This window comes from Antechinus flavipes, chromosome 6 (genome assembly GCF_016432865.1).
Source record: "Antechinus flavipes isolate AdamAnt ecotype Samford, QLD, Australia chromosome 6, AdamAnt_v2, whole genome shotgun sequence".
NCBI lineage: Eukaryota > Metazoa > Chordata > Mammalia > Dasyuromorphia > Dasyuridae > Antechinus > Antechinus flavipes.
The window spans coordinates 261,670,152-261,695,078 of record NC_067403.1 but is presented as its reverse complement, the minus strand read 5'-3'; the positions used below and the strand labels follow the sequence as shown (position 1 = coordinate 261,695,078).

Below are 24,927 nucleotides of genomic sequence, written 5' to 3'. Positions count from 1 at the left end.
TTTAAGATTTTGCCAGTTTGAGTGTCTTCCCCTGAAATGGTCAGTGAGATTTTATGTGACTCAAGTGTATAAATTTTGCTGAAACCAAGGAAATCTTTGAGATGTCCCAATACGTGCATCTTCTCCAAGAAGGGCCCCGCGGGCGACCTCCAGAAGCATTTCCCAAGGACGGCACCACCACGTCCAGAGATGGCAAAGGGCTATTCATAGGACCTCATAGAACAAAAAGGTGTTCTGGACCTAGAGGTCTGCTGCTTTCCCTGCCTCCTTTCTGCCCTAAAATCTGGACTACGTCAGTATTTCTCTTCTCCTTTCCAAATTCTCCCAGGCACCCCTGAGGTGCTGCCGAGTCAAGCTGTTTGTTTCTTTGGGAGTTCCATTTGTGGCTTGTTCATTCACGGTTATTTAAATCCCCCATGTCTTGTTCTGTTCATTTTTCTGTAAATATTTGCCTATTTCATTTGATCGCCAGTTTCACCGGCATATAAGTGGGCAAAATGGTTCCTAAATAACTTCCTTTATTAGTTGTAAATGCGTTTTTTTTTTTTTGGCCGAGTCAATTGGTATTAAGTGCCTTGTCACCCAGCCAGGAAGTAAGTGTTTGAGACCAGATTTGAACTCAGGTCCTCCCGACTTCAGGGCGAATGTTCTATCCTCCACGCCACCTAGCTGCCCACATTGATTTCATTTTTGAAGCTAGTAATTCGTTTTGCATTTTATAAAAAAGTTAATAGTTCATCTAAAGTTAGTGTCGTTAAAAAAGGCAGCTTAGTTTTATTTAATTCCCAAAAAATGTAGCTTCCATTTTATGACTCTCTCCTTTGATGTTCACGCCTTCCGGTCCAGCCTGTTGGGAATCTTCAATTGGTTTTTCTGGTTTTTGTTTTTCATTGCGTTTTTCGTTGATCATTTTGATTTCGTTTTTTAACTGAAGATGCCCTCTTCAGTTCTCATGGGATCTGTGACCGGGCCTCCTCCCTCCGGCACAGAGGTGGGCCTTCTATTTCTGGTGCAGCCTCAGTCCTTGTTCAGTTTCTGCGCGCTGGGATGCTCCGGTCCCCTGCCCAGCCCCCACCTCCGGTAACTCCCGAACTCTCGGGCCGCTCTCCTGAGCTACGTTGTGCTTTTTCTTGGATTTTTGGTGCCCAGGTGTGGGTGAGCTCCACTGCACTTCTTCCCACTAACCCAAGGTCTTGGGCCCAGGACGACTTCCTTCTCCCTGCCGAGGGTACCGCCATTAGGGCGTCATCCTTGACGTTCTCAGTCACCCACAGTCTTGCTGCTTCTGGCCTCTTTCCCTGGCTGCTAGAAAAGCCTCAGGTTGTGCTTATCCACCCTCTCCGCCACCAGAGGGCGCACACGCCCCATCAATCCTGTGGCTCCAACCACTGAAGAGATGAGCCAAGAGCTGCTGGGCCTCAGGGCTCTTCCCCATGTGGTCTGAGCCTCTCTACCCATGACTTATTGGGCCCCATCTGCATCTCGAGGCCCCCCCAGCCCCCTGGACTCGGCTCCTCCAGACTCGGCTTCCATTCCCACCCTCTGCGGGAGGACTGCCCGGCTCCAAGGGCCTGGGAGCTTCTTGGGGTGAACCTTGTAGGTGCTGACGTATGGGGGTGCTGCACCCCCCAGAGCCCACGGGTGCTTCACTTCTGCTTCTGTCCCTAGCACTTGGCTCAGAGCCTGAGATACAGCAGGAGCTTAATAAAGTACAAGAAGCAAGCCAGGGGAGGTTCTGGTCCGGAGCCTGGGATACAGCAGGAGCTTAATAAAGTACAAGAAGCAAGCCAGGGGAGGTTCTGGTCCAGAGCCTGGGATACAGCAGGAGCTTAATAAAGGTTAAGGGAACAAGCCCAGGGAGGAGTGGTTCTGGCCCAGTCCATCGGCCATGGTGTCCAGTGTCCCGGGGCCCTAGAGGATGCAGGGAGAACCTGGGGGTGCAAGAACGCAGCGCCCCACAAGGGGGCACCCAAGCACTGCCTGAAAAGGCCCTGCTGCTCGCCACCCCTTCCAGGCAGTTGTCCGGAAGAGTCTGGGAGCTCCCACAAGCTCCTCACTTAAGGTCAAACCCCTCCCTCCCCGCCCCAGCCAGTGAACAACCCGGCGCCCAAGGGGGGCTGGGGGCCCGAGGCCGTCCCCCCGCTGCTCACCCGTAGCCGTTGTCCACAATCTTCTGAACAAAGTGCACGATCTCGGGCACATACTCGCTGACCCGCGTTAAGACATCCGGGGGGAGCACCTGCAGGGGACACGGGACGGGGTTGGGGGGGCCACAGCGCCAGAGCCAGAGCCTTTTAAGGCCAGGCCTTAATTGTGTCCTCATGGCCCCACTGGCCCCAGCCAGAGCCGCAGAATCAAGATCTTTCTCCAGGATGCCCCCCAGGTGCCTCCTGCAGGTGGCGCCCCCGCCGACCCAGTTTCCCCTCCCCACTGCCCCCTCCCCGGCCGGACTTTCTCTCTTGCCCCGAGCCCTCAGCGGCCCCCAGGGGCGCAGCCCTCATCACAGCCATCTGGAAGCAGGAGGCACCCAGAAGGTGAGGGGCTCGTGCCCCCGCCCCATCCCCTCCCAGACTCACATTCAAGGCCTCCATGTCCCTGTGGAACTCGGCTTCCCAGAACTGGGGCAGCTTGGAGAAGATGGAGTTGTCGGTCACCTGGGAGCCCAGGCGGGCGTCGAGCCAGTCGGAGAGCAGGTCCTTGGCCTTGTCCAACACGAGCTGGGGGAGCGGAGGCGCTGTCACTCTGGGGTCTCCCCGGGGTCACAGTGTGGTTGGGGGGGAGGGGAGGCTGCGCCTGAATGGCCGGGGGAGTCCTGGGGCCAGGGATGGGGGATGGGAGAAGGGAGCAGCAAAGCCGGCGGGTGCCCGGCGCATAGTAGGTGCTTAATCAGTGGACGTGGGTCACTAGGGGGAAGCAACAAGGGAGGGGGCGGAGGGCTCGGCCCACCTCGGCACAGGCGTCGACCTCGTCTCCCGGGGCGTGGCTTTGCACCGCCCGCGCCAGCGGCTCCACCGCCAGCTGCACGGCGTCCCGAATGCGTTCCAGCATCTGCTTTTTGTCGGGGTCGGTGGTCGCACTCAACTTGAGAGAGAAGGGCTGCAGGGAGAAGGGGGAGAGGGCCAGATGCAGAAGCTCCGCCCTCAGAGCACAGAGACCCCCGCTCCCTTTCTGCAGGAACACGGGGCGGCCCTCTGCGGCTGACTGGCCCGGACCCCAGGACGACGATGCTCCCGGCAAAGGGGGGCTCGGGGGAGCGGGGCGTGGGTGCCCGGCCCCGCCTGGCGGCCCAAGCGGAGGAAGCCTCCCCGCCGCCGCGCCGCACACGCACCTCCAGGGCCGCCGCCACATCCTCGAGGAGCTGGGTGGCCTGCGGCTTCTTTTCCCGGTACTGCTCGAAGAGATGGTTCTGCCGAGCTCTCTTGATGATCTGTGGGCAGGGAAGGTGAGCCGGTGACCCGGTGACCCAGTGACCCAAGGTCCCAGTGATCCACAGAACCAGTGACCCAGAGCCAACTAAGGACACCCTCCCCCCTCCCCAAGCCTTGATGCAGGTTTGTCTCTGCATACACCTGGCATACAGCAGGCATTTAATAAAGGACCGTGGGCTCTGACGTCAGGTAGGGGCCGAGACAGGCCCCGAGCCCCCTGGGAGCAGCGAGGTGGGAGCCCGCCGTTGGGCCGGGTGAAGGGCTCGGTCTCCAAGGCCTGGGCCCCCTTCCCTGCTCTGTGCCCCTTCCCAAGGCTGATGAAGCTCCCCCCCCCCCCTCCCCCCGGTCAGGCCCTCACCTTGTCATCGATATCCGTGATGTTCATGCAGTAGAAGACGTCGTACTTAAAGTAATCCCGCAGCACGCGCCTCAGGATGTCGAAGGAGATGTACGACCTGCGGGCACCCGAGGGCCAAAGTCTGCCTCGAGCCGGGCGCTGACCGCGACCCAGGGGCCCCAGCCCCCCCCCCACACCTCCGGGTCTGCCCCCTCACTGAGGCTCAGAGTCCCACGGGGAGGGGGCCCAGGGCCACAATGACCACCTGGGGGTGACTCCTCCCACCCCAGGGAGGGGCCGTTCCTCCTGCCCCGCTGACTGAAGCACCCTCCACTCCCTGGCTCCAGTCACTTATCTCCCCCCTCCCCCTCGGCGGGAGTACGAGGACCTACCGGGCGTGGCCCATGTGGGAAGCGTCATAAACGGTGGGGCCGCAGCAGTACCAGGTCACTCTCCTTCCTTGCTGGGGAATGAACTCATCCTTTGTTGGGAAGGGGAGCCCAGTGAGAAGGGGATGAGCACAGGGGGCTTCTGCCAGCCCTCCCCACTGACCTTCCCCCGTCCCACCCATGTTCAGAGCCCCTGGGGGCAGGGGCCGCGTTCGCCTTTGCTGTTAGCTCAGTTCCTGGGGGGGGCTGGGGGCCTTGTGGCCCGGTTTTGGATTTCAGGGTTTCTCCCTGAGCCCCCAGAGAAAAGGCGGGGGAAGGAGATGCCCAGGGGGTTACGGCCGGGGGCTCCTGCCATTCTCCTGCCAGGCTGCGGGGGACGCAGCGGGACGGGGCCCCCCGGTGGCTCACCTTGGTGCGGGTCAGGCTGTTGTAGAGGCGGAGTTTACAAGGCTCGGTTCCTGCTGGAGGTGACCACTGAGGCTGGGCGCGTCGGCCCTTACCTGGAAAGGGAATCAGAGCGGCGTCAGCCCCGTCGCCCCCTCCCCGGGCACCCGTGGCGTTCGGGGCCCGCCTCCTCTTGGGAAGGAAATCGAGTTTTCTGCAGCAGTGCAGCTGAGGGTGAGGAGGCTCGTTCCGGGCAGCAGGCCGGCTCCTGGGAGGTGCCCGCCTCGGGTCCTCGTCCCGGAGGAGCAGGGCCTGGCCTCGGTTCTACCCCCCAGGGCGGCCTCCGATTCTACAGCTCTGCTTTCAGTCCTTCCACAAGCACCATGGGAGAAAACCCGTGGAAATGCGAGTCCTCTCCACCAATCGGGAAGGAGAGTCTCCATCGATGGCGCACCATTAAACAGGGAGTTCCTGAGCCGCCATTGGTCCCTCCCTCCAGGCAGCAACGGCCCATGTGGTCGAACTCAAATAAATTGGCATTTAACAGAACTGTCTGTTTTCATAAAGACACTTTAACCTCTTGCTTTTTGGGGGAGGTGGGGACGGACTCCTGATTACATAACTGTAGAGAGCCCCCCTTGGAGCTCTGTCGGCAGCCACGGGTTCGAGGCCTTCCTCTCCAAGACTGGTCGGAGCCCAAGAGGCTAAGGGAAAAGCCAAAGTCCGAGGCTAAGCCTGAGGGCCGAAGGGCCGGAGGGCCTCGGGACACCGGCTCCTCAAGCCCATCGCATGGAGATGGAAGTCGGGCCGGAGAGGTCACTCGGCCGACTCCACACCTCCCTCCATGCCCACGGCAGCAGCGGCTGGCCTCCTGACCCAGGGCGAGGCCCCCGGCCTCTGACTTCACGGGGCACAGGCGTAGAAGCCATTTTTTAAATTGTATCTCGTTTTTACCAACTTGAAGAATCACAAAATAGAACCAGAAAGAGTGAGCAGAAAGGGAGGAGGGGGCAAGCTGCTTCCATTGCTAATTCCACCAGCCCCATAATGCTCCTCAACCGCAGCCAGCTTTGGGCCCCCACTCCCTTAAAGGGCCCGCCTGCTGTCCTCCTCTGGCCGGGGTGGCGCGCTTCGTGGGGAGGGGGGAACCCCTCATTTTCATGGCGGCTGCTTCTCCTCATGCAAACTACCCCAAACGGCCACCACAGAGAATCCCTCAGGTGGACGTCGCCTGAGCTACTCCTAGTGCCCTTGGAAGCATTAAATCAAGTCTTGATGTGGATGCAGGACCTGCAAAAAGATGGAGGGAAACAACTTCCCATCAGTCTCATTTGGGTAAAAGGGACACGGACTGGGAGAGTCACGGCACAGAACTGAAACTCCATGGTCCTGGCTCAGGAGGCCAGAGGTCAAGCCCCCAGACCCAGTGCAAAAGGCAAATCACCAGCCCCCCAAACCAGGCAACACCAGGCACAATTAGGCCACCCCGGCACAGAGCAATGAGCGTAGTACCTGGGGCCCGGCACTGAAAGTCAGTGACCAGGCCCCTGGCCCCCAGCACAGCTCAGGGGCTTTAAAAGCCACAGAAATGACAAAACAGGAGCCAAAAAACTGGGGGAAACTACCGTGGTGACAGGGAAGATCAAAACACTAGCTGAGAAAAGAAGAAAATGCCCTCCAGCAAAAACTCAAAAGAAATAGGAATCGATCTGAAGCTCAAAAAGTCTCCTCCGAAGAGCTCCAAAAGGAGCTCAGATAAGAGGTGTACAAAAGAGAGTCAACAGCCTGGAAAAGGAAGGACAAAAACTGACTTTAAAAAAAGTGAAATTAACCAAATAAAAAAAAAATCACTGCTGAAAACAACTCCCTAAAAGGTAGAACTGGCCAAATGGAAAAGGAGGCATAAAAGCTAACTGAAGAAAAAGCATTCCTTAAAAATTACAAATGGGTGTAGAAGTTAACAGTTCTATTCAATCAAATGAAATTTAAAAAATAAATATAAAGTAGGGAAAAACAACTGACCTGGAAAACAGATCTAAGAGACATAATTTAACTATTACTGGACTACCTGCCAACCAAGATCAAAAAAAGAGAATGTATATAGCATCTTTTAAGAAATCAAGAAGTGTCCTGACATCCAAGAACCAGACAGTAAAATAGTCATTGAAAGAATCACCTCTTGAAAGAGATCCCAAAATGAAAACTCCAAGGAATATTGTAGCCAAATTCCAGAATTATCAGGTCAAGGAGGAAATACCGCAGGTTGTCAAAAAGAAACAAGTCAAACATGGAAGAGCCAGTCAGGATTACACAGGACTTAGCAGCTTCTACATTAAAGGACTGGAGAGCCTGGAACACAATATTCCAGAAGGCAAGGGAGCTCGGACTATAACCAAGAATCAAATCTTGGTTGAACAGAAAATCAATCATCAAATACAAGACTCAAGAGAAACATAAAAAGACTTAAAATTAAACTGTTTACATTTATTTCCTCATGGGAAGATGACAGTTGTAACTCTTGATGTAATGGGCCGGAAATATATTTGAGGCAAGGCTTCTTACAACAAGGTGTTGACTCACTGGAATTGAGGGGAAAGAAAGGAATATATTTTTTTCTCCACAGTAGAGGGCACCTACACAAAAACTGACCAGGGATTAGGGTATAAAAACCTCATGATCCCATGCAGAAAGGCAGAAATATTAAATGCATCCTTTTCAGATCATGATGCAATAAAAATTACAATAAAGGAATATTAAAGAGACTAAAAATTAGAAATAATCGAATCCTAAAGAATGAGTGGTCAAAATTTCATCTGAGAACAACAATACCAAAACTTATGGGATGCAGACAAAGTAGTTCTTAGGGGAAATTTTATCTCTCTAAATGCTTAGATGAATAAAATAAAGAGAAGATCAATAAGTTGGGTATATAAATAAAAAAGCTAAAAAAAAATTTTTTTTTAATCTCCAATTAAATAACAAATTAGAACTGGACATGGTGAACCTGTATCAGATGGCTTCCTATTCTGGGGGTAGGAGGAGAGGAAAAAAATTTAGAACACAGAGATTTACAGGGGTGAATGTTAAGAACTATCTTTGCATGTATTTGGAAAAATAAAATACTATTTTAACAATTAAAGGTAAAAATATTTGTACACATGTATGTATATAATATTGTGGATATAATACATAATAACATAATATGTATTATACACGTATATTATGTATATACACACATAAAATGCTTGTATATAGATGTTCTATTTCTACTCATTTAGACAATTTATATTTTTGTAAATATGCTTCCATTTATGCCCATCAATTGGAGAATGGCTGGGTAAATTGTGGTATATGAATGTTATGGAATATTATTGTTCTGTAAGAAATGACCAGCAGGATGAATACAGAGAGGCTTGGAGAGACCTACATGAACTGATGCTAAGTGAAATGAGCAGAACCAGGAGATCATTATACACTTCGACAACGATATTGTATGAGGACATATTTTGATGGAAGTGGATTTCTTTGACAAAGAGACCTGAGTTTCAATTGATAAATGACGGACAAAAGCAGCTACACCCAAAGAAAGAACACTGGGAAACGAATGTGAACTATCTGCATTTTTGTTTTTCTTCCCGGATTATTTATACCTTCTGAATCCAATTCTCCCTACGCAACAAGAGAACTGTTCGGTTCTGCAAACATATATTGTATCTAGGATATACTGCAACATATCCAACATATAAAGGACTGCTTGCCATCTAGGGGAGGGGGTGGAGGGAGGGAGGGGAAAAAAAAATCGGAACAGAAATGAGTGTCAATATAATGTAATTATTAAATAAAAAATTAAAAAAAAATATGCTTCCATTTCACTTAAATGGCTAAATATACTGACATATAATTGGGCAAAATAACTCCTTATAATGGATTCATTTCATCTTCATTAGTGGTAGCTTAACACTTTGCATTTTTAGCATTAGTGATCTGGTTTCCTCTATTTTTTAGAATTAAGCTCTACATGAGTAACAAGTGGATTAGAATGACTTTGGGTGGTCTGAGAGATGACTAATGACGTTCTCAATAAGAGGAATAATTGGCTAATCTGACGGGGATTGTCAGTTTGTTCTTTTTCCAGCTTTAACTGCAGACCCAATTCATCGGTCTGTTCTTTATTTTATTGTTGCAAGTATTTAAGGACATAAATATTCCTGTGATTCTTGCTGAGAGTAAGAGGAGCATAGAAACTGACTGAGAAATCTGCACCCAGGAGAGGAAGGTTTAACCCAGGGAGAGAGGCCCAAGGAGCAGCCAGCAGGAGATCTGAAAGGGGCTTGGAAATTGCTTAGCGAAGTGTTCTTTCATAAGCTGGGTTTCTGGTAAGTTGTTAATTATAACTAACCAGAAAGTTTACATATCACTTTGACAGCTTGAAAGTGGGCCAGTTCCTTAGAGAGTCACCATGTATCCTGTCTTGTAGCACTGCAGAGCATGGACACTATTTAAAAGGAATTTCATCAGAAGCCAAGAATGTGAAGACCGCGTTAGTGCCCTAGATACTTTAGAATCAGCCGGAGTCAGGATCCGCAAAAGTCCTTGCTCTTTGTAGATTGACGGACAAAGTGAGAGGAATCTCCACAGGAATCCGGTCAGGAGTGACTCTGGCTCTCTCACTCCACTCCCTAAATCCTCCACAGAAAGTGCTTTCTCCAAGCATATATTAATACTATATAATATATATATTATAATATAAATAATAACTTATTAATAGAGTATTGTCCAATTGGTAATTAGCCTTAAGTGCTTGGGCCTCTGCTCGGTTTCCCATTACACAAGATTCACTCAAGGAATCCCTGCCCATGTTCTGAGGCGGGCAGATAAAGTTCCCCAGTCCATCAGACCCAGATGTTTGGCCATCGCATCAGGGGAGGAGAAGCAGAAGAGGCTGTTAGTAGCTGGTACAAAGATGTCCAAGTGAAGCTACTTTCCACATGGGACAGCATCAGCACAGGAACAAAGAACACATGTCCCTTAATGTGGGAAATCTGGAGACAGAGTGGGTGATTTGTCTCAAAAGTCTAAGACTAAGGAAATTCTTTTCCTCTCCTTAGATGTTTATGGAGTATCAAAGTTTTTCCACATCTACACCCAGGGACAATGGCTTCATTTCAAAGCATCTGTTCCTTCAACACTGAGTCACTCCATGCATGGAAGCAGCCTGGTTCTTCCTCTCTGAATGAGCCATGACTTAGGGGAGAAGACAGGCAGGGAGGAGCAAGTTAAACTAGATCCAAGGAATGACTCAGCAGGAGGGCCCAGGAACGCAATCCCTCTTTGTCCTGACCAGTTCCAGGTGCATCCTCTCTCCCAGAAAAGGCAGCTTCTCCCCACAATCCTGGCAGTCAGGGTCTCCTCTGTTGGGACTGAAGTATCCCTGAAGCTGGAGAGAGAAGAGCTTGCCTGGGATGGGTGGTCTGGGGCCTCAGGTGTGGTTGGCCCTAGGAGGAAAAAGGCAGAAGGCTGCTCTCCCTGTCCTGAGGAGGAGAGCAGAAGGAATGGCCTCCTCTGAAGCCCTGTACCATTCCTGGCCAGCCTCTGCATGGGCACGTTGCCCTCAGGGCCCATACCCAACTCCCTGGTTCTGCAGTGTCTGCTCCCCTCCAGCACAGGAAATGATTTATGTCACAGGCAATGTTGAAGCTTGGTGTCCTCTCCCCCTTTCTGTTTTCACTCTGCCTGACCTAGTTCTAGATCTCCCCACTGTTCCATGTGATTAGATATGGGACAAGTTACTTTATTGCTGTCAAAAAAGGAACTAATTACCTTTCTCATCACCAATCACCAGGTGAACAGCTTTCTCTGTCTGTCTCCCTCCCTCACTCCCTCGCTTTCTCCTTTGTCTCTGTTTCTGCCTCTGTCTCTTTTTCTCTATTTCTCTTGCTCTGACTCTCTCTTCCTTTCTCTGCCCCCACTCCAGTTTCAGGTATGAGAATAATATCTACAGAAGGCCAGTGATTTGCCCAGAGGTGACTAGATGGTATCATATGAAAGTGTCTTCATTCCCAGGCCAGCATTCCACTCATCTCTCTCAGGTCTCTCGAGATCTTTCTAATAAACTCCATCATGTCGGGCACTGGCTGTTTCATTTGGACTTAAAATTCCTCATGGGAAGAATCTGAGGTGGAACTAAGGAACCCATCAAAAAGTTGTGGATCAGAGTCAGCTGACACAAAGTAAGTCAGTTTGGGAGGAAACATGATATTGATATGAGATCAATCCCACATAAATCCCCAAAGGGAAAACTGGCCAGATGTTTAGTAGAAAACTTCATTGCTCAATTTGTACCTCAAAGGGAGACTGATAAAATATCACTGATTATTGCCTCACAGCTTGATTTTTTCCTCTAGCTTGGGAGATTGTAGCTGGATGTTCCATTCAAAGTCAATTACTTTGGAAGTTTCCAAATTCACACAAGCCAGGACAGGGTCAAGTGCCTAGATTCTACCTGAAGAATGATTGCCTTTTTACCTGAGGTGGTCACCAGCACAGCCCCACAAACCTGACTCTTCCAAATTCCAATACAAGTTTCTTATTGCCCTTTTATTCCTATCAATTGCTCTTACAATCAACCATTCTTGTCCTTTGTTTTTAAAACCTCCTTTTAAAAAACTTTCTATAAAACTTTATAAACTCTGTCTCACATAATTTATTAAAGGGAGAAAGCAAGAGATTCTGAAAATAGGGAATATCTAAATAACTTTGGACCCAATTTCACAGAATTTGTACCACATGTCCAGCAGAGCATAGCTCATACAATTTTTACAAATTGTCCAATATATAATTTAGAAAGCAACATAATATAATGGGGACAAACTAGAACCGTTCCCAATAAGATCAGGAGTGAAACAAGGTTGGCCACTATCACCATTGCTATTCAATGTTGTATTGGAAATGTTGGCTTTGGGAATGAGAAAAGAAAAAGAGATTAAAGGAATTAGAGTCGGTCATTAGGAAACCAAATTATCACTCTTTGCAGATGATATGATCGTACACTTAGAGAACCCTAGAGAATCAACTAAAAAACTAGTAGAAACAATTCAAAACTTTGGCAAAGTTGCAAGGTACAAAATAAATCCACATAAATCATCAGCATTCTTATACATCACTTACAAACTCTAACAGCAAGACATACAAAGAGAAATTCTATTTAAAATAACTGTTGATAGTATAAAATATCTGGGGATCTATCTGCCAAGGAAAGTCAGGAACTATATGAGCAAAACTACAAAACACTTTCCATACAAATAAAGTGAAATTTAAGCAATTGGAAAAATGTTAAGTGCTCTTGGATAGGCCGAGTGAATACAATAAAGATGACAACATTACCTAAACTATCTTCCTGACCTAGAAGAAAAAACAACATTCATATGGAAGAACAAAAAAAAAATCAAGAATTCCAAAGGAATTAATGAAGAGAAAAGCAAATGAAGGTGGCCTAGCTGTACCAGAGTTAAAACTATATTATGAAGCATAGGTCACCAAAACCATTTGGTATTGGCTAAGAAATAGACTAGTTGATCAGTAGAATAGGTTTGGTTCACAGGATGAAATGACTATTGTAATCTAGTGTTTGACAAACACAAAGACCCCAACTTTTGGGATAAGAATTCACTATTTGAAAAAACTGCTGGGAAAACTGGAAATTAGTAGCAAAAATTAGGCATGAACCCATACCTAAGGTCGAAATGGGTTCATGATTTAGACATAATGATATTATAAGCAAATTAGAAGAACACAGGACAGTTTATCTCTCAGATCTCTGAAGAAGGAAGGAATCTGTGACCAGAGAAGAACTGGAACTCATTACTGAACACCAAATAGATACTTTTGATTATATTAAGTTAAAAAAGTTTTTGAACAAACAAACTAATGCAGACAAGATTAGAAGGGAAGCAATAAATTGAAAAAAACATTTTTACATTTAAAGGTTCTGATAAAGGCCTCATTTATAAAACAGAAAAATGACTCAAATTTATAAAAATTCAAGCCATTCTCTAATTAATAAATGGTCAAAAATATGAACAGACAATTTTCAGATAAAGAAATTGAAACCATTTCCAGTCATATGAAAAGGTGTTCTAAATCACTATTGATCAGGAAAATGCAAATTAAGATAACTGAGGTACCACTACACAGCTCTCAGATTGCCTAAAATGACAGGAAAAGATAATGACAAATGTTGGAGGGGATGTGGGAAAACTAGGACACTGACACAATGTTGGTGGAATCCAATGGATCCAGCCATTCTGGAGAGCAATTTGGAACTATGCCCAAAGGGCCATTAAACTGTGCATACCCTTTGATCTAGCAGTGTCTCTTATGAGATTATATCCTGAAGAGATCTTAAAGGAGGGAAAGGGACCCACATGTGCAAAAATCTTTGTGGCAGCCCTCTTTGTAGTGGCAAGAAACTGGAAAATGAATGGATGCCCATCAATTGGGGAATGGCTGAATAAGTGATGGTAATGGAATATTATTCTTTGGTAAGAAATGACCAGCAGGATGAATACAGAGAGGCTTGGAAAGACTGACATGAACTGATGCTAAATGAAATGAGCAGGACCAGGAGATCATTATATACTTCAACAACAATACTATATGAGGATCAATTCTGATGGACGTGGCTCTTCTCAACAATGAAATGATTCAGGTCAGTTTCAATGATCTTGTGATGAAGAGAACCATCTATACCCAGAGATTGTGGAAACTGAATGTGGATCACTATATAACATTTCCACTCTTTTTGTTGTTTGTTTGAATTTTATTTTCTTTCTAATTTTTTTCCTTTTTGATCTGATCTTAATTATAGAAATATGTATGCCCATATTGGATTTACATTTTTAAAATAAATAAAAGCGCATTGGTTGGGAAAAAAAAAAAAGAACTACGGACATATTTTATGAGAAACAGTTTAGTATAGGGGGAAACCTTCCCAACCATTGTCTGAATCGTACTCTTGCTTAAAAGCTTTGTAACCCTGTCCAAGTTACTTAACCTCTCTGAGGCTCAATTTCATTTACTAGAATAATTACAGTCACACTACTTACTGACCATGATGTTGGGATTCATAAAATTTCAGGCACAATATTCATGAGTTTCTATTGTAGTTCTTAAAATCTCAGGATCAATTTATGGAGTTCATACTGATATCAGATATAATTTACAGATTAGCAACAATATCTAGCACACTTAAGTTTTGCCTTAAGCTTAAGTTCCTGTGCCTGGAACGGTCTTCTTCCTTATCTTTGCCTCCTGACTTCCTTTTAGTCCCAATAAAAATGGTTTTATTGGAAGCTTCTTCTCAATTTAATGACTTCCTTTTTTTCTCCATTTATCTTTGCTTGAAAGAGTTTGTTCAAATTTGTTTGCTTCTCGTCTCCCCTGTTGCATTATGAGCTACTGGCAGACAGGGATTATCTTCTGCCCAGAATTAAGTGCTTATTAAATGTTTATTGACTACTTGACTGATGGCAGAGTCCTCAAAGTACATTTCTCATTTAATCTTCCTTTTGATCTTGTGACACTGAGAATATAATTGCCCCCTAAATGCAGATGAGCACACTGAGATTCAACAATGTCAAGCAACATGCCTTCACTGGCAGAACTACGAAGTGTCAGACGTAGGATCATGGGTAACAGATTTGAAAGTAGAAGAGGTTTTATACACATGGGTAAAAATGCGAGGGATTTTCCAGGTGGTTCCAGGTTGTCTTATGATTATGGACTATTACTGTCTAAAAGAAATGATGGGCTCATGGATTTTATAAGGAAAAAAAATGGATAGACTTGCTCAAAATAATGAAGAGTAAAATGAGCACAACCAAGAGAATACTGTATACACTAATACAATATTGTTTTGAGAACAACTGAGCAATTAAGTCATTTTGACTATTATAAATACTCAGATTAACTACAAAGGACCTATGAAGGAAGATGCCATTTGCATCCAGAGAACTGAAAAATAGAATAGAATAATTTTACTATATATATATATATTATATGCCATGTATAAAGCATAGTATATGTGTGTTTATGTGTGTGTATCTAATAGTAATTGTGGGAGCCATTTATTATATAGATTTGAAGTTTCTTGTGCAAGCATCTTTTAAAAAAAATCCTCCTGTTATTTATTTCATAAATTTAAAATAAAAAAAAAATACTAACAGAAATCACATGATTATCTTTCTTAGACGCAGAAAAGGTTTTTGACAAACTACAGCACTCATTCTTCCTAAAAAAACACTAGAAAGTGTAGGTTTTTCCTTAAAATGAGAAGTAGTATCTCAAACCATCAGCAAGCATATGTAAATAGGGATTCCAATAAGACCAGGGGGGAAACAAGGATGCCCCATTTTACCACTATTATCCAATACTGTGCTAGAAATATTAGTTTTAGCAATGAGAGTAATTAAGAGTAGGCAATGAGGAAACCAAACAATCTCTCTTTGCAGATAAGATGTATACTAAGAGAATCCTAGAAAATCCACTAAAAAAACTACTTGAAATAATAAACAACTTAAACAAAATCATAGGATAAGAAACAAACCTACATAAATCATCTGCACATTTCTAGATATTTCCAACAAAACCAGCAGCAATAGATAGAAAAAGAAATTTCACTTAAAATAACTTCAGACAACATAAAATATTTGGATGTCCTCCTGCCAAGCCAAACCCGGGAACACAGTTAAAAAACACTTTTCCAACACACACAAAAATCATATCTAAACAACTGAAAAAATATCATTTGCTCATGGATAGGCTGAGCTAATATAACAAACATGACAATTCTACCTAAATGAATTTACTTATTATGTGCCACACTGATCAAACTACCAAAAAAATTTTTATAGAGCTAGGAAAAAACCAAAAACAAAACAATTCACCTGGAAGAACAAAAAAAAAAAAATCAAGAATATCAAGGGAATTAATAAAAAAAAAAAAAAAGTGCAAATGAGATGAACCAAATCAGTTCCAATGGAGCAATAATGAATTGAACCAGCTACATCCAGCGAAAGAACTCTGGGAGATGACTAAGAACCACTACATAGAATTCCCAGTCCCTCTATGTTTGCCTGCCTGCGTTTTGGATTTCCTTCACAGGCTAATTGGACATTATTTCAGAGTCCGATTCTTTTTGTACAACAAAATAACGGTTTGGTCATGAATACTTATTGTGTATTTAATTTATACTTTAATATATTTAACATCTACTGGTCATCCTGCCATCTAGGGGAGAGGGTGGGGAGAAGGAGGGGAAAAATTGGAACAAAAGGTTTGGCAACTGTCAATGCTGTAAGATCACCCATGCATATAACTTGTAAATAAAAAGCTATTAAAAAAATAAAAAAATAACAGTAAAAAAAATGCAAAGGTGGTCTAGCTGTGCTGGTCTAAAACTATATTATAAAGTGGCAATTATCAAAACCAGTTGGTGCTGGCTAAGAAATAGGTTAGTGGGTCAGTAGAACAGATTAGAGACACAAAACATAGTGATTATAGTAATTTACTGTTTGATAAACTCAAAGACTGCAGCTTATGGGATAAGAACTCACTATTTGACGGCTGGGAAACTGGAAAAAAGTATGACAGAAACCAGATCTTGACCAACATCTTAATAAGGATGTGACTTAAATATAAGGGTGATACCATAAGCAAATGAGTAGATCAAGATGTACTAATCAATCAGATCTTCGAAGAGGGGAAGAATTGATGACCAAAGCTAGAGAACATTATGAAGTGCAAAATGGGTAATTTTGGTTATGTTAAATTAAAAAGTTTTTTGCACAAAGTGCAACCAAAATTAGAAAAAAAGCAAAAGGCAGAGGAACAATTTTTCCTGAGAAACACTGTTTGGGATAAAGGCTTCATTTCTCAAATACAGAAAGAAGTGAGTCAAATTTACAAGAATACAAGTCACTCCCCAGCTGATGAAGGTGAAAGGACACGAAGAGACAATTTTCAGATGGAGAAATTAAAGCCATCTATGGTCACATGAAAAAAGTTCTAAATCACTATTGGTTAGAGAAATGCACATTAAAAAACTCTGAGTCCCACCTCACTCCTCTCAGCGTGGCTAACCTGACAGGAAAAGAGCATGATAAATGTTTCAGGGGATGTGGGAAAACTGGCACACTAATACATGGTGGGTGGAATTGTGGATGGACCCAATCATTCTGGAGAGCAATCTGGAACTGCGCCCGAAGGGTAAAAAACTGCATCCCCTTTGACACAGCAACATGACTCCCCTGTAGCCCGGAGAGATCATAACCAAAGGAAAAGGACCAATATTTATAGCAGTTCTTCATATGGCAAACGAAGGGATGCTCATCAATTGGCTGAACAAGCTGTGGGATGTGAAGAGAACGTAACCTACAGTATCGTGCTGAAGAAATGAGGAGCAGGCGGATTTCACAAAAACCTGCAAAGACTTCCATGGCCCGAGGCCGAGCGAAGGGAGCAGAGCCAGGAGGCCCAGGCCCACAGCACCAAGGGCTGGGTTCTCCTCGGTGGTCCGAGGATTACGACAACTCTAGAGGACTCGTGATGGAAACTACCGTCCAGGGAACCACGGACTCCGGACGCGCACTGGACTCCGGACACGTTGGGGTTCTTTCTCTCTCGTGGTTCTTCCCTCCTCCTGAGTCCTCTGTCACACACGACTAATATGGAAATAGCTCCGATATGATCCTACACGGTTCCCTTACATCAGATTCCTCCCTGTCTTGGGGAGCACAGAGGGAGGAAAAGAAAACCTGGAACGCCAAATCTCAGAAAAGTGCATGTTGAAAACTAAAAGAAAAAAATCCTTCGGCTGGGGCAGAAGGTGGTTGGGGGCAGGCCTGGTCAGGACCCCCATTCCTCTCCGCAGGGGAAAATGGCTCCAACAGGTAGCTCCCTGTGTTGAGGGGTGAGGGACACCCTAACAGCGATGGGGCCCCCGGGTTTTTGTGAAAGAATTCCGACCTCCAAGCAAGGTTTTGGCAAAATGGGTTTATTCATAGAGAAACTCTTTCTCTCAGCGGCCGCTTCCTGATTAGGAAGATGGCAAAGGTGACGGCCGCCTCGGTCCTTCCTCTCTGGAGGGGGTCAGTGGGGGAGCGTCTACACGGCCAGACCCAGGACAGATTATGCTGGAGGGGACCCAGAGACAAATGGCACCAACTGAAGCAAATCCCCGCAGAGGCTCGGCCAGGAGGGGAGGCCGGCCCCACAGAGCCTCTTTCCCCCAACGTGACTCATCTCGGTGCCCCAGGCCCACGACGGCCATCATTTATTAAGTGAAATGCTCTGTAATTAATGGCTTTCACCGAGCCCCAACGCCATTGCTTTCTCCCCGGGAGGATACGACGCGCAGGATCTCTGAGATGAAAGGTGCCTGCCGCTGGCCAGGCCCATGATCCTCCCTGCTACCTGCCACGCCCAGGGTGACAGACCTGCCCCACCCCGACCCGGGAGGGGGCCACACCAGGGACGTCCCAAGAGCTGAGCCAGGGTCTCAAGCCCCAATCTGCTCAAGGGTCGTGAGGAAGGTGTAGACGCTACGGAGCCAGTAACTGCGATGAAAAGAAACGGATCGCTGTCATCATGGAGGCGCATGGGGAGGATGGTCTCCAACATGCTGGGACACCTCCGGACGCCCACCCTCAATGAGTCCCTCCTCTCGGTGCCCCGCTCCTGGAGGCTTTCCGGCATGAGTAGCCACAAACAGAACCAGACCCCACGGCCCCCAGACTGCAGGGGCAGGAAGTCCCCCAGTCACTCCCCCAGCTGCCATCAGAAGCCGATTATCGGTTATGGATGGGGGGCCCTTCCACAGGCTCGAATGCTGCCCCCTGCAGGACCCGGGGCTGGGCAGCGGGAAGGGGGTCGCCGGGCCCCTGCTCTCCCCAGCTGGGCCCTTCCACAGATGAGAAGGAGATGAGGCAGGCAGGCACAGAGGGGATTTCAGACTGGGCCAGCGCCCAGAGTGGTCCCCGGCCCGTCTGTGCTCCTCCCGCCAGCCTCTCTGAGCCCACTCCCGGGGGCTCTGGCTCCGGGCGCTGCCTCTGAGGGGCACAGAGGGGGCCCCCGCCTCGGCCCCCCCGCCTCGCACTGCTACTCACTTGCTTGGAGTCGGGGGGGCTCCTGCGCGCCATGGCTCCCGCCAGACAGGGCCTGTATGTGCCTGAACCACCGAGCCACGTGGAAGTGCCGGTCCCCGGGCAGGCCCGACAGCTGCCCGAGGACCTCCAGGTCGGCCTGGGAGAAGGTGTGGCCCTGCAGGTAGCTACGGGTGCTGAGGTGCTCATTCAGAGCCTCCAGCCTGGCCTCCTCTTCGCTAATGCTCAGAATATGGCTGAGGCCGGGAGCTGTGGAAACAGAGGGACAAGCCATCAGTCAGCGATGGGGCGGGGGCCGCCTCGGGCCTCCTCCCAAGGCTGAGAGCAAGGCCGGCCTCCTGAGCGGGTTCTCCTGGCCCCCGCCTGTATCTTCCCTCACTCTCGGGGGGCGCTTTAAGGTGGGTCCAGCTGCTTCTCTCTAAGCCCCCTTGCAGTGAGAAGCAGCCAGGGGGACGGGGGAGGACAGTGCACTGCACATGGACAGAAGGAGCCTGTGCTGGGGTCCCTGGCGGGGGGGGGGGGCTTCTAAGCCCCTCCCTCCTCTCCAAGAAAGCCCCAAAAAATTCAGCAAACACTAACTTACACGGGCCCCCAAAAAGCCGCCTTCTCCCCCACCCTGAGATTTGTACGACTGGTGAGCAGGAGCACGGGGGTTTGCCCAAGGGGAGCAGGAGCCTTTCACTCCAGGGGCGGTGGATTCCAGGCCCACCTCAGGTGGGGGTCTCGAGAAGCCTCCCCTTGACGTCCAATCAGAACGCCAAGCTATGCCGTCAGCCCCCCGGGTTAAAGATCTACACACAGGGTGGACCCTTGCTCGACTTCTCTGCAGATTTACCTGCCTCCCTCAGGGCAGCTTCCCTTGAAGGGCACTCCCCCCCCCCCAGGGGGCTTGTCTCCCCTCCATAACACCAGGACCCCTTTTCCTTGCCCAAGGTTGCTATGTGTCAGCCCGCCCTTAGCAGCTTTATAAAACCTTTGCCCCTCGATTTGGAGGTCGACACCTGCAGATCCCGGGACCAGCCCCCGACTCCAACGCCCTTTGGGGTGTCACTCATACCCATCATTCTGGTGGCTTGTGCAGGAGGAGAGTGACTGCCCCAGAACCTTCCCTCCTCCTCTGTCTCCCACCCATGCTTGTATTTGTTGAGAGCTCATTAAGTATACAGCAGGAGCCAAGCTCTGCGGGCGACAGCCCCCGCTGCCTCCCAAGAGAAGCTGTGTCTCCCTAGGTCTCCCTTCCCTCGGTTCTGGGGCACACCTGCCGGGAGTGAGTCCCTATTTCAGCGGCTCCTCCCCTGGAGCACTCACGACACCTTCTGTGCCACTAACAATCCTCCAGAGCCGCCCTCGGGGAGCCCAGAGCTAAGAGGGGCCCCATGATCGGCTCCCCTGGGACGGGGGCTAAGATGTCACTGACTCCCATCAGAAAGTTCCCAAACCCAAAGGGGCTGGGGGCCCGGGGCACAGGACGGGAGACTGGGGGGGGTCTCCGGGCCAGGCACAGGACAGGGGCCCAGGGGTGTCTCCGGCCCAGGCCCCCCAGGCCAGCAGGACCTCCTCACCACCACAGAACTTGCTTTCTCTCCATGTGTCACTGAGACACATCCAAGCTGAGCCACCTGCCGTGGCTCGGACGAGCCAGAAACAATCGGGTCGTGTTTCAGGATCAAGGAGGCCGTTCTCCGGGGGGCAAAGGGACGGGCCAGCTCGCCCCGAGGACCGGGCTGCGCCCAGGCTGCCCCCGCCCGACTCGCACCCGGCACTGCTGCCAGGGGACCGGGCGGGGAGAATTCCGGCAGCCCAGCAAAGAGCGGGAGAGAGAGGGGAAGCCCCCGGGGGACGGCCGGACGAGCCGTGGTCCCTGAAGGGGACGGCCGGACGAGCCGTGGTCCCTGAAGGGGACGGAAAATTGTTGTAAAAAGCGAGGAAGAAGCTGGCGATAGAAGCTGGAGAGATTGACACGAACGGACGCAGAGAGAAACGGGAAGAAGCAGGAGTTCGGCGTACGCGGCTACAGCGAGAATGGCGACGATCAGCCAGGAAGACCCGGTTCTCCTCAGCGGGTCCGCGCCCGGAGCGAGGCCGAGAGTCTGGCAGAGCGCGGCCCCGCGCCCAGAAAAAGGCCGAGGAGACGGAACGGAGCCTGCGCTCCCGCCTTTTTCCTGGTTTTTTCTCTCCCAAGGTTTTTTGCTTGGATCTTTCTCTCCCAACGTGATTCATGAAGCCGTGTGTGTGTGTAGTAAAAATAGATAAATGATGAATGAACGAACAGCGGGAACTCCAGAGCCACAATCCTTGTGACGCCCGCAAGCACTCGCCCCCAGTGGTGGCTAAGGGAGCTTTTTGCCAGGAACCGGGCCCAGGCCCAGGGCTCTGCCCGAGGGGGGACGAGGCAGCCAAGAGAAGGACGCACGAGGTGGGGCGGGTGACCCTGACAGCCCAGTGTCCTTAGAGCTGCTGCCTGGAGCGGGGTCAGACTCCCTACAAGACAGGTCCGAGCTGGGGGTTCCCCAGGGGAGAGGAGGGAGAGCACCCCAGGTCAGGGGGAGCACGGCCGGCGGGGTCGACACGCGGGATCCACGGGTCAGAGAAACGGGAAGGGGGTCATAGCTCTCCTCCCAGGCGTGTGCTCTCAGTGCAGCGGACTAGCGGCGGGGACGGGGCGATGGCCAGAGACCCCCGAGCACCGAGGCGGGGAGGACAGCTCAGAAGGAGACTACTGTGAGCGGCTGCCTCCCATGGGCCGGCCACCAGCTGGAAGCAGGCCACGGTCAACCCTGACTCAGAGCGCGGTCAAACGGAGCGGCCGGTGGCCTGGTGGGCAGCACAGACCTCGTGCCCCAGCAAGCCCCACCCAGCAGCCCGCCCAGGAGCCCGGCCCAGCCCGGCTTGTTGGCTCACAAAGAACCCGCACTTGCCACAAGCCTTGGGTGCTTTGCTCCTCCAGTAAAATGCGCAGCCCTGATTCACCCCAAGCCCAAAGGCAAGTCTGTGGGAGGGCGGCCGACTAATCCGGGAAGGCTGTCCTGGTCCGATCTTTAGCAGTGCCCATGGAACCGGCCCGAAACAAGCTTTCTGGGCCCCTGGGAAGGCAAGGGGCTCCCACATCTAGGACTGCCCGGAGGCTTGGGAGGGGAAGAGGGAAGGAAGGAAGGAAAGAAGGAGAGAGGGAGAGAAGAAGGAAGGAAGGAAGCAAGAAGGAAGGAAGGAAGGAGGGAGGGAAGGAAGGAAGGAAGGAAAGAGGAAGAGAGCGAGGGAGGGAGTGGATCTCTCTGAACAGCTTCTCTCAGTTCACTCACCGGCCTCAGAAAGCCTTCTCTCCTTCCCAGAGGCCAGTCAGCTGCACCTGGGAGCAAAGGCCTCTGGGAGGGCCGGGCACTCTCCTGGCTACACTCAAACGAAAAGGAAATGCAAAAACTTGGAATCAGATTGGTTTTGGTCCAAGGCCTGATGCTTAAGAAAGAAATGTAGCCAGGAAACCCCCTGTATCCCGGGAGAGGTCGGAGGTGCAAGTGAGGGGACAGGGCTTTTAAGAGCGTCCGTACGAAGGGTAGATACCCTGTGTGTGTGTGGGGGGGGCCCAGCTGTACTTGCGGAGGTTGCTCGGTGACCTCAAAGGGAGCCCCAGGAGGCCCTCAGCTCCCCCCGCGGTCCCCGCTGCCCCCGTCCCAGGCTACTGGGCCCAGGTGGCTCCGAATAAGGGGCCGGGGCAGAGCCGAGTCGCTCTCTGCCCTTCCTGCCGCCGCCAGCAGCCCCGGGGCCCGGGACGCCCCCACCCTCTGCACCCGGAAGCTTTGGCCGCGTCACTCTCCAGGGCATCACCCCATAAAAGCGGCCGAGGAGGCTCCGGGAATGAGCGGGGAGCCTGGGATGAAAGCCCTCGTAACGCCACCCAAGGGAGCTTTTACGGGCTCCTGAGCTGCCCCCAGGGCCCCAGCTGAGTCCGGGCGGGGTCCCCTCCGAGCCCCCCCCACCCCAGCTGGGCATCCCAAGAATTCCTGTGGCCGCCCCCTCCGGGAAGCCCGCCCTGACACCTCTCCCAGCCTGGGGCTCCTGCAGTGAGCGGGTGTCATTACTGGGGCGCTCTGGGAGGGCAGCACGGCGCCCGGGCCCACTCTCGGAGGCAGAGCGGAGTCTCCCTCTGGGGAAAGCCCCTCCCCCCCCCCCCAGCACATCCTCTTCCCTCCTTCCAGGTTCCTTCCGTCCCACCAACATCCCCTCGCCCTGCCCCCTGCCCCCCGGCCCCCTCCCCGCTGTAAGTAGCTCCCGGGGCTTCCTGTCAGAGGGGAGCTCCCTGCGGGCAGGAGCTTGTCTCTGTCCTTGGTGCTCAGCAGGACCTGGCACCTAATGGGGGGGGGGGCCCCAGGCGGGGAAACCGAGGCCTGGAAAAAACAAGCGGGCTTCCCCGGGGGAGGGGGGCTCATGGTGGACGCCCACATGCCCTCGGCCGGGGGGTGTGACCCGGAGCCCGAGGAGGGTCTCGGCTGCCCACGCTCAGGGGGCCCTGGGACTCCGGGCGCCGCTGCCCGCTGACCCAGTGTTGCAGCTCAGGGAGGGACCCGCCACGCCGGGAGGACCGACAGGGCAGCCAGTCCCCCCCCCCCCCCCCCCGGCTCCTGAGCACCCTCCGTGTGGTCTCAGTTATAGGGAGCAGGCCCAGGAGCCCCCCCCCCCCCCAGACTGGCCTGGGCTGCCCCTCCCCCCGCCAAAGAGACCGGCCACGGCCGGTTCCCGGAGGTCACGGCCGCTGGGGCCACGCTCCCTTCCCATGGCCGGGGAGGCTCCCACTGAGGGCCTGTGGGGTCCGAGGAGCCCCCGCCCCAACGTGTGGCAGGGAGTTCCCGGATCTACGGGCTCATCCAGCCCGGGGAGCCCCTCCCTTCCTGGGGCCCGGTTTCCCAGACCGAAGGTGTGGGTGCTCAGCGCCCTGATTCTCCTCCCTGCTTCACCCCTCCTGGGGGGCCCCCACCCCGTCAGCCCCTCAGGGACCCCCCTACACGGTACAGACGGCAAACTCAGGGAACTTTGCCGGGAAGCCCCGGGGGGCTCCCTCCTCCAGGAAGGGGCTGGGGGAATCAGCAGAGGCCCGCCCGGGTCCCCAGGATCCCCGGCCTCTCAGGGAGCAGACGGCCGTGTCTCCCTTCCCTCCGCAGCACCAAGTCGGTCTGTGCCCCGGAGGGAAGGAGGGAGCCCCGGCCCCCCGGCCTCCTACTGTGACCCCCGGACTGATAGGCAGCTGGGCCGCTGCCCTCTCACCTGTGACCCCCAGACTGACGGGGGCGGCTCAGCCCGGGCCCTCCCTACTGTGACCCCCAGACTGACGAAGGGCTCACCCCTGCCCTCCCTACTGTGACCCCCAGACTGACGGGGGGCTCACCCCTGCCCTCTCTCCCCTAGCCCCCGATCCCCAGCCCCGCGCACCTGGCTCGCTCCCCGCCATGGCCCGGGCTCGTCTCCCGCTCCGCTCGCGGCTCCACGTCCGGATCTCGTCCGATTCCTCAACCCCAGAGCCCTCGAAGCTGATGCAACCCACGGCTCCGGCCCCGGAAGTCCCGCCCTGCTCCGCCAGCACCGCTTCCGGGACACCCTGCGTTGCTAAGCATCCGCCCGACGCCCAGCAAGAAAAAGAGGATGGAGTGGGCGGAGAGTGCCCCGGCGCGAGGCATGCCGGGAAATGTAGTCTTGGCCCAGAGGATGCCACCAACCCAGCACGCCCCACCCGGGGCCCCTCTGGGGAAACTTAAGGAAACTGAGCTCCGCCGTAGCTTACTTTGTGGGAAGGGGAGAGGGGACTCTCTGTCCCGGGGTCCTGGCTTGCCCTTCACCCTTCGAAAATTTGGGGAAAAAAAGGAAAAAAACCAACAATCCTCCAAAGGAGAGCATTAAACCGTGTATCGATCAACACTTATTGAGCACCTACTGTGTTCTTTGCGCCGCGCTAAACACTAGCACAGAAAAAGAGGCAGAAGGCGGGCTCTGCCCCACGGGAGCCCACAAGCTAACGGGGAGCGTCCGGCCGCAAATAGGTACAAAGAAAGCCATTTGTGATCTTGTTCCGTCTCTCTGTGAGCCCGCGGGGGTTTTCTTGGCACAGATCCCAGTGGTTGGCCACTTCCTCCTCGGCCCATTTTACAGAGGGAGAAACTGAGGCCCACAGGTGCGGCACCTTGGGCAGGACCCCAAACTTCCAGCTCACCCGCGGCCCTAAGCCAGCTCAGAGGGGAGAGGGG

General features: G+C 51.2%; 1 protein-coding gene across 2 annotated transcripts in view; it reads right to left on the bottom strand.

Moving 5' to 3' along the window:
* Nucleotides 1–24,599, bottom strand: part of CARS1 (cysteinyl-tRNA synthetase 1) — a 37,153-nt gene extending 12,554 nt beyond the window's left edge. Inside the window, exons 1-9 of one of the 2 annotated variants that reach the window (XM_051966008.1) lie at nucleotides 24,119–24,599; nucleotides 18,701–18,946; nucleotides 4,563–4,654; nucleotides 4,158–4,246; nucleotides 3,787–3,883; nucleotides 3,329–3,427; nucleotides 2,947–3,096; nucleotides 2,577–2,717; nucleotides 2,151–2,239 (exon numbers count right to left, since the gene is read on the bottom strand). In XM_051966008.1, coding sequence (XP_051821968.1) covers nucleotides 2,151–2,239; nucleotides 2,577–2,717; nucleotides 2,947–3,096; nucleotides 3,329–3,427; nucleotides 3,787–3,883; nucleotides 4,158–4,246; nucleotides 4,563–4,654; nucleotides 18,701–18,946; nucleotides 24,119–24,137 — 1,022 coding nt within the window. In that variant the 5' untranslated portion in view covers nucleotides 24,138–24,599. The remainder of the gene's footprint in view (nucleotides 1–2,150; nucleotides 2,240–2,576; nucleotides 2,718–2,946; nucleotides 3,097–3,328; nucleotides 3,428–3,786; nucleotides 3,884–4,157; nucleotides 4,247–4,562; nucleotides 4,655–18,700; nucleotides 18,947–24,118) is intronic. The other variant, XM_051966009.1, reaches the window with a different exon arrangement.
* Nucleotides 24,600–24,927: the final 328 nt, after the last annotated feature.